Consider the following 9,581-nt stretch of genomic DNA (forward strand, 5'->3'; position numbering starts at 1 on the left):
TCTTTTCTCTAAAGATAATCCATTGCACTATTTCTATATTACATGTGACAGTTCTTGTAATGTGTTAATTGAGGTTTTATTTAATGCCTACAATGCTATTTACTTCTTTCAAATAAATTTGTTTTTTTTTTAAGGAGAAAAACCGTATCAGTGTGACTTTAAGGACTGTGAACGAAGATTCTCTCGTTCAGATCAACTCAAAAGGCACCAAAGGCGACATACAGGTTTGTTGCATATCTGAGCTTTTGACATTTGTTGCAATTTGCAGTTTCTCTTATCAAGGATATGTGAAATGGAGTTGTAATTTTTTTTTTGCTTTTAAGAGCAGTAAAGGCTGGGACTATGACCTTTTATGTGTTTGTATAAGTTCAGAAATATACTACAAAGAAGCAGTGCTGAACTTAGGTTGTGATTATTTATATGCCCCTTAAAATATAGTAATGTTAGTATAGATCAGTTAGACTGTATCTTGGGAAAAGCGTTTGTGCCTTAGATGTAGTGAGATGTCATAATTTGATTATTTATAAACATATCTGCTGAGCATAGGTGATCCTGGAAACTAACCTTTTGGCCTGAAATGCTGGGAAGTAATTCTTTCCCTATGCTGGATAAATAATGTGGGGAAGTATATTGATTATATTCCTTGATAGTTGAAGTAATAACTTCACACAGTAGTTATTGAAGTAATAACTACTTAACAAATCTTAAGACGTTCAATAATTTTAATTATAAATGATACTGGTGATTCTCAACTTATGACTATTGCTTTAGCAACCGTTCAAAGTTATGGCAGTGCTGAATGAAGGGACTTAATGTTACAGTGCCTCATGGTCATGTGATCAAAATTTGTGTGCTTGGCAGTCCACCCGCACTTACGACCTCAGGATGCTGCAATTTTTCTCCAGCCACCTATCTTTTCCCCATCTTTGCCCTCCTGCTCTCTGTGGCCCTTGTCACTCTAGCTGACCTTTGTAGTCTTCTTTTCTACTGCAGCTGAGCAAGCATACCCAGCCTGATCCTTTGCAAGGCAATGCTGGCCACGTGATGCTTTTTTCTCCAGGTCTGACATAGTGATTGCCTCTTGAGACTTGAGGAAGATGGCCTCATATAGCTAGAAGTTGCCTCGTGAAGGACCAGGCCTGGCATAACTCATCATTAGTGGGAGGAAGATGGTCAGCTCGGATGGCAGAGTTCAGGATAAGAGGGGGTTTTAGAGTGCAGGACAGTGAAAGGGGCTGGGCTGAGCCAGCTGGGGCTTCTTAGGATGAGGTGACAGCTTCGCAATGCATCGCTGGGCTTCCTGAGGTGGCAACAAAAGCAGCAACAGAGCGTAAGCAAAAGCGTAATAAAAGCCAGCCAGTCTTCATTTCTGATATTCCTTAAAAGAACATCAGTGACTTTTCAGTAATATTGCCCACAAAGGCAACATTCAAATCAAAACACTAGGGATAGGAAGACTCCCAGAGTTCCTAAAGCATGCAAGCACAGTTTTATCTCAATTTTAATACATTTATCTTTCCAAAATAAAATAGTGCTGAACACATCCCAGTCCTGTCACTCTTCACCAGTGGCTCCCAATCTTTTGGGTGCCAGGGCACTTGTCTGTGGTCAGAGGTTTTTCCATGGACTGGAAGGTGTGTGGTTTTGCATTCTGACTGCAATCCCGTGGATGGGACTTCACTTGTTTGTGCGGACCTGTTTCTGGCATGCTGCAGACCGGTGCTGCTCCATGGACTGGGGGTGGAGACTTCTGCTCTACATCACACACCATAATCCCACCAATTTCCTATGTATGTTTGGAGTCTGCAGAGACGTTGTCAAACTTCATGAATTGGAATCACTGAATCCTTACAAAAAGTCCTATTCTGGTGCCGCCATCTTACAGAAGAATTACAAAGGTTGCATCAGTTCCTTGCAGTCCCACCATTACTTTGTGAAGTAACTAGAGTTATTCAATGTATTCTAACTCAGGTCATCAGTCCTAATCCAAATACATTGGACAGTATAAACAAACATACTTCATGTTTTACAGCTTACTTTTTGCACTGCAGTCTAATGAAAGAAAAGCTCTTGTGCTTGTGTAAGGGGTATAGAGAGTGACTTTGAGGGAGAGAGGGAAGATTCATTATCAAAGCAACAAATATAAATGTACCTTAAGCCCAAGGAAGTCATGAATAAGGGCTGTCATTTCCCTAATTCTCAAGAAGATTAAAAAAGGGAGGAGGGAAAGCATATTCTGAATTAACGTGACACTGATACTATGGTCACTGTAATAAAAGTAGGACAATTGGCATCAGTTTCTCACTCTGGTCTACCTTATAGGACTGAGAGTTTGTTTCAAACACATATTTTGAAAGTTGTATATAGTTTCAATAAAGATGGATCAACAGCTAATTGTTCAAATAGAAATAAAAGTCATTCAAGTTGAATAGGGTTTAGGTAACTAATATGACTTCAGCCTTAGTATTTTTTTTTAAAAAAAACCTGATATTTTAAGAAATAATGAGAAAATATATCTATGCAATGACATGCTTGCATAGATATGTACAGATTAGGAATACTTTATTATTTATTTCATCATACTTATATGGCTGCTCATATTTTAGAGTGACTAAATTAAATAGTATACTAACAAGAGATTTGGAGCTCCTTTATGGACAACTGTAAGTAATCTTAGAAGAGAGGTGAAAGGAATATCGTGATAGATATTACGTACACAGTTAATTTTTAAAGAATCTTCTAAATAAACTCAGATTCCTTTTTTTTAAAAAAAGCACACCATGTGTAAATTTTTAAAAAAGCGCTTGGATATGTGAAGAATACTGTACTGAACTGAAATGGAAAAAAAAGTGCACATTATTAAAGGACAGTTTCAAAGTGAATTGAGAAATAACAACCACAATCACGTGATGTTTCTTATTTCCAATTTTTCAAGTTTTTTCACTCCAAAGTGAATTAATGCTTCCATTTTTTGCCAGAAACCAAGGCATGGTAAAAGCACTAAATGGAGTTTAAAAGGACAAGGAGGCTGAGAAAGGTCAGATAGTTGAGTTGCTTGATTAATGCGACTAGAGAAGGGAAGGTTTGTAGTTGGGGAGGGGGAGGGGAAATGGCAATTGTCAAATAAAAGTAAAAGTCTATGTTTTTGAAATTCAGAAGAACTGATTATTCTTATATCCCTGTGAAGGTTTTAGAATACAAGAATAGATTTATTTTATGTATTTAGGAGTCAAACCTTTCCAGTGTAAAACCTGTCAGAGAAAGTTCTCCCGATCTGATCATCTGAAGACTCACACCAGGACTCATACAGGTAAAACAAGTGCGTATACTTTTTTTCCCATTTATATATTCTTATTTATTTTATTTAAAGTGAAATTATGATATTTCTATGAAATTATTCTAGGCATATGTGATATTTATATGTCTTAGCTATTAAAAGAAAATAATGCTTAGGATGGGGGGGGGTATTTAACTTTGGCAACTTTAAGACTTGTAGACTTCAACTCCCAGAATTCTCCAGCCAGCCTTGGGAATTCTGAGAGTTGATATCCTCAAGTCTTAAAGTTGCCAAGGTTGGACACACCTAACTTAGAGCAAAACCAAGAATCATGACTATTATCCTTTGGCAGAAGGATTAAATTCCAGTGACAGAGTTTACAGTTGCCCTATTTGTCTTTTTAACTCAACTTAATTTGAGGCTGCAACTTCTAGCCAACATTCTAAATAGGACACACAGACCTAAATCTTACTGTGTTTCCCTGAAAATAAGGCCCACCCTGAAAACAAGCCCTAGCCTGATTTTTCGGAGGGGGACTAATAAAAGCCCTAGCTTGAAAATAAGCCTGGGGGATGGGCGTGGCCAGCACAAGTGGCGGCAAGCACATGGGGGCTGACAGCATCGCCAGTAGCTTCAGCTCACCGACCCTTTAGCACAGCACAAATACTGATAAGTCCAAGCATGGAGGCAGAGGGAGGGGGGAGAAGACAGGTGATCCAGATGTGTTGTGTGTCTGCCTGACTCAAAGGAGGCTCGCGGGGGGCTTGTGCAGCAGCACTGGCAGCAGGTGGAGGAAGAGGCATAGGAGATGGGGATGGCAGGTGATTCCCAACGCCCCATGTGGGTGCTTGTTTGGTGCGGCCACAAGCGAGCTGCGAAAGTTAGGATGGAGTGGGTGGCACATTGGGAACACCTCTACCTCCGCCTGGGTCTGCTGTGCACTTTTCACCCAGAGGGAGGTAAGCTTTGTCTGCTTGCAAAGGGGCAAGGTTATCTACACAGATGCTGGTACAGATTCAGGGCGGAGACTTTATCTAACCACCCTGATCTCTGGACCACAGATTTATTCAACTGAGGGTTTAAACAGGGAATTGAATCCCTGTTGCTAAATGTACATATATTATTATTATTATTATTGCAAACTTTCAAGAGGCTATGGTAGTACCATAAAAAGTAATGTAAAACCTTACTGGCTATTTTTCCTTTAAGCAACCTTATGAAACTTGACTATTCTCAGTCAAAAGGGGTTATAGTATTATAATATATTATATTATTATCTTTTGTAAATATATATTATACAAATATAAATGTATGTATAATATAATATATAAAATAATAAAAATGTTCAAACCATGAATAGATATAATACTTAAAGAGAACATCCTTTTATAAATCTAAAAGTAGTGGAAGGGTTAACTGAGAAAATAATCTACTGAGCACCTTCTACATAGGATATATACTGGAAGCTCTCTGTATGAAAATTTTGCAAACATATAGAACACATTTTTATTTAAAAGCAATAAAAACCGAGAGATTGGAATCTTTGAAAAGTTGAACATGAGCTTAATGAAGCACCCTATTATCAAAAGGTAGGCATCTACTTCAACACTAAGCTGTGATGGTGCAGTGGTTAGAATGCAATGTTACATGCTAACTCTGCCCACAGCCAGGAGTTCGATTCTGATCAGTTCAAGGTTTCTATCCTTGCAAGTTTGGTAACAAGATAGGGGCAATCAGTTGACATATATCTAAGTAAACCACTTCGAGAGTGCTGTAAAGCATTATGCAGTAGTATATAAGTCTAAGTGCTATTGCTGTTTAACCAAAGTTCTAGGAGGGGATAAGGCAATAGTATGTAGAAGGATTATGATGATAATGTATAACTGTACATTTTGTTAACAGGTGAAAAACCTTTCAGCTGTCGGTGGCCCAGCTGCCAAAAGAAATTTGCTCGTTCTGATGAATTGGTCCGTCATCATAATATGCACAACAGGAACATGACTAAACTTCAACTTACCCTTTAGATGTTTCATACTTTTTGCACAACCCAGATGGAATACTATGAACTGTTGCAAACATTTTCAACTATCATCTCTTTGCTCGTAAGGAAATCTTCAGATGCCTTCAGCTTGGACTTTGGAATTTTCCATTCCAAACCTCAAATGGTTTAAATTTGTAACATTATTATATAACTACATTGGCTAGGTTACACTTTAAATTTTGCTATAGACTCTAGTTTATGTATATTTGTTCTTTCCTTCAGAAGATTTTGTACTTGTTTTTTACTTGAAATTTGTCACAGTGCTCAGTCATACTCATACATCATGAATGGTATATGCAAACGTCAATTCATGCTGCAGTCTTGTACAATATATAGTCAGATTAATAACCTCCACATTATCCAAGGCAGCACAATTTTATTCTCTTTAGAGAATTTTTACATAAGCGAACTAATCCAAATCCTCACTTGCAATTCTCAGAACTATGGATGTAATATTTTTATATAGATAAATAGATATAAACAACACATCTGAGAGGTGAGGATAATTGCATCTCCCACTGTGCACTGAAATGTTGCATCTCACAATTTTTGTGTGAGGTTCCCACGTATCATTACATTGAAGGTAGAGGATATATAAGGCGAATTGCCTATCATGCGAGGCCCTTTCAAACTCCATTGAATATTTGTTGTGTGTATGCTTCTGTGTGTGCATGTGTGCATGTGTTTGTGTATGTATAAGTCAGATTGTGCATGCTGTTAACATCTTGATCTGTACATGGTTATTTACCATCATAGAGATGATAAGCTTATACTATATATGTGTATTCTTTCTCTGTGTAATTGGGAATTTTGCCTTTGCAGGATTCCCTGTCATATGGGGACAGCCTAATACACATAGTCATGCATTCATATATTGTGTGCAAATCCTGATTATGTATTATTCCTGACCAATTGCCATGACGATCCTATGTATATTCAGTAAACATGGTCTAAAAGATCTGCCACCTATATGATGCCAAGACTGATAATGATACAACAATGAATTTTTAGTTTATCTTATTTTTGGAAAACCAAGGCGCTGAAAGAGATTTTCTAGAACCTGCTTGTGGAAGAGCAACAGATAATACAGACTTTATTTCTAAAAGTTAAGGAGGGATTATCCCTATGTCTGAATTTTTAAAATATCTTATCCATCACATTTGCATTTATATATGCAATCTATCATTCCTTTTTTGCCCTGATAAAAAAGCAGAAAGTGACAATGTATGTGAAATCTTTTCAATAAGTTGACAATGCAATCTTGTCCTAAAAATAACAACCACTGAACTCAATTGGACAGACAATGAGAGTCAATATACATAAAAGTGCTCTGTTGAATAGTACTACTATTCTTTGATGTAACAGAATGCCTTTTCCAAATTTGATGATATCAAAGGATTCAATATTTTTTGTACTAACAATGAGATTCTTGCACCGAAGTTGACTGATTTTTATAAATAGCTGTCATGTAGAAAAATTGTATGATTTTTTTTTGTATTGTGAAGCTGGTCTAATTTGAGAATAGGTCCTTGCACAACATATGGTCATGTAATTATAGAAATTTAGGACTTCTTTACCATGCAGCCATGCTGGTTATATGGCTAGCAAGTTGTATAAAATTAAAATTGAACTTAAGAGGCTGGTCCAGATTTTCCATTAACATATGGCTCTTAAGCTTAAACAAATAGCTCTTAAGTGACTTGAACCTCATTTACAACTATATGTGCAAGAAACCCAAAAATAAAATTTAAAAATGCCCAGTGTGAGGAAATATATTATTTCAGGATTTGAGGTTTATTATTTACTATTAATTGATTCAAATGGTGTATATATCTCTATCTATAAATATATATATATCAAGTAATGTATTTGCTTTTAAATAATTAAATTTAGAAAGCAAATAAACATGAGATTTGTCAGGAATCAGAAATTCCTGAAAAATATGAATACCATAAAGAATGTACCTTTGTTGTTCACTGAGCTTTCAAATAAAGCCCATTTAAAAAGAAACAAATAAGAGTCCAACAGATGTCTTATTTCATGGCATATTAGGTTTTAAATTTCTTCAATAGTGTTGACTTCTTTTGTATATAAAGGAAAATCAGAGTGACCACTAGTTAACCTGTTTAGGTCTTGACCACAATCTATCCTTCTCACTGGGGAATTGTACTGACAACAGTATCACATTTCATATTATGTTGTAGAACTTCACTTTTCCCCCCAGACACTTCTTTAAGAAAAAGACCCCAAAACCACACTTGTATTGGTTTCATTTGCCTTCAGTGAATTATTTCTGCTATTTTGGAACAGATTTCAATACTTTCAGTGCAAACTTAATGTAGCTATGCCAGGGTAGGCATCTCAGTTTATTCCCTGTAAAATCATAACCTCATTCTACAATCCTTACAAAACTGGAGGTGCGCTCTACAGTATATTGTTAATCATAAATACATTTTTATTACAAAATTCTTCTAGTGGAGCCATGCTATCACATGAAAAATTAATGTACTGTGAGTTTTATCCTAGTAACATTTCTTAATTATAGTTTAATTTAGAAATAACGCATAGATCAAGATCTCCTAGTCATTTTTATGGAGAGCATTCAATGCAAACCCCACTTATTAGATATTTAGATAGACAGGAAACTATAATTTCCATTACCCCAAACAACTTTGGCCAACATTCCAACCTACATATTTATCTTGATACAAGTACATGATAACTATGTTTTACATAGTAATTTGATGACATGAATATTCTTGCTGTTGGTAGTAAAGTATAAAAATGAGCAGAAAATATATTTGCAACCAAACATTGGATTTTACCAAGCAGCTAAGATATGCTTGGGCATATGGCTTTAATTTGTTTTTATCTTAAATTTAACCTGTATTTTTTTCTTAAAAATATGATGACAACATTCAATTTTTCCATATTCAGATATAAAACAAAAAAGCACTAAAGTGAAGTGGCTTAATTCCCTTCATTGAGTACAGCTGCATCTTCTAGGATAACACAGCAGTTAATTCTTCAAGTCGTCTTTCTTGCTTGGGAATTTAATCACTATTTCAAGGGAACTGTGACTCATTTGTATCAGTCAGTTTTATCTTTTGCTGTCAAAAGACAGCGTGCCTCTGGAGAAACTCATAGCAAGAATGGCAAAAAAAGGTTTGGAAAAAGTAGGCTATGTATGCACACATATTCATTTTTATTCTACACCTTTTTATTTAAAGCAATTTTCCCCTGCTTTTCAGTCAGCATTATCTGTTCTATTAAAAATGAATAATCAGATGGTACCAGTCTTCATGGTCCCAATCTAAAAATTAAAAAAAAAACCCTTAAGAAAAAGATATAAGGAAAGAGATATTGGGAGAATATTTTTTATTGAAAAAGAGCAACTTTTACCCAAAATCAGGCAAAGCAGGCAGGCAGATTGAGTTGCTCACAGAATCACAGATTCATTCAGAGATCTATCTATCTGCCATTGGCTAGCTCAGTCTATCACATATTTGCTTGCAAGCAAACTCATAAAATTAACTCACAATACACCATGTATGTAAATATTGAGGGGTTTTTTTATGAAAAAAGAGCAACTTTTACCCCAAATCAGGCAAAGCAGGCAGGCAGATTGAGTTGCTCACAGAATCATTCAGTGATCTATCTATCTGCCATAGGCTAGCTCAGTCTGTCACATAAAATTTGCTTGCCATGAGTCTGCACTAAATAATAGAACCTTCAGTCCTAAGGGAGGTTCGGCTGTGCTTAAAAGCAGAGCTGAAGATCTAAAGATTAGCTAGAAAGCAAGAAATCCATTTCCTGCTTCCTAGCTAATCTAAATCTCTGAGCACAGCAGAACAGCTGATGGTCGGGGAAAAAAAAGGAAAAATGGCAACTTAGCAGGCAAGTTTTCCAGGTAAGGAGTGAGTGGGCATGGAGGGTTCCTGCAGGCCATGTGGGCTGTGCAGCCTTTTGTTTTTGTGCAGCGTGGATTAATTGCTTTGGGGGTGTGTGTGCTCTGGGGGTGAGATTTCTCTGTGACCCACCACGGCCCACTGGTTGGCGACCGCTGTTCTAGAAGACCTCCAAGGTCCCTTCCATCTCTATTCTGAGTAAAAATAGTGCCATTTTTAATATAATGCACACTTTTACCATTTGTATCCCATAGGAATATTTGGGAACATTTATACAATAAGTCAAACACAGTTAAAGAAAGCCAATTTTTCCAACTCAACTTGATTTCCCATCTACTTAAAAAGAAACCAAGCA

At 36.4% G+C, this 9,581-nt stretch overlaps 1 protein-coding gene across 6 annotated transcripts in view; it reads left to right on the forward strand.

The window, feature by feature from the left end:
* Window positions 1–7,319, forward strand: part of WT1 (WT1 transcription factor) — a 51,303-nt gene extending 43,984 nt beyond the window's left edge. For 3 of the 6 annotated variants that reach the window (XM_087951039.1, XM_087951040.1, XM_087951043.1), the window contains 3 exons: window positions 135–224; window positions 3,227–3,319; window positions 5,180–7,319. In XM_087951039.1, the coding sequence (XP_087807165.1) occupies window positions 135–224; window positions 3,227–3,319; window positions 5,180–5,301 (305 nt within the window). In that variant the 3' untranslated portion in view covers window positions 5,302–7,319. The remainder of the gene's footprint in view (window positions 1–134; window positions 225–3,226; window positions 3,320–5,179) is intronic. The other 3 variants (XM_026664633.2, XM_087951042.1, XM_087951041.1) reach the window with 3 other exon arrangements.
* Window positions 7,320–9,581: the final 2,262 nt, after the last annotated feature.

This window comes from Notechis scutatus, chromosome 1 (genome assembly GCF_049901735.1).
Source record: "Notechis scutatus isolate UNSWTSFEM ecotype Mainland chromosome 1, rNotScu1.2, whole genome shotgun sequence".
Lineage (NCBI taxonomy): Eukaryota > Metazoa > Chordata > Lepidosauria > Squamata > Elapidae > Notechis > Notechis scutatus.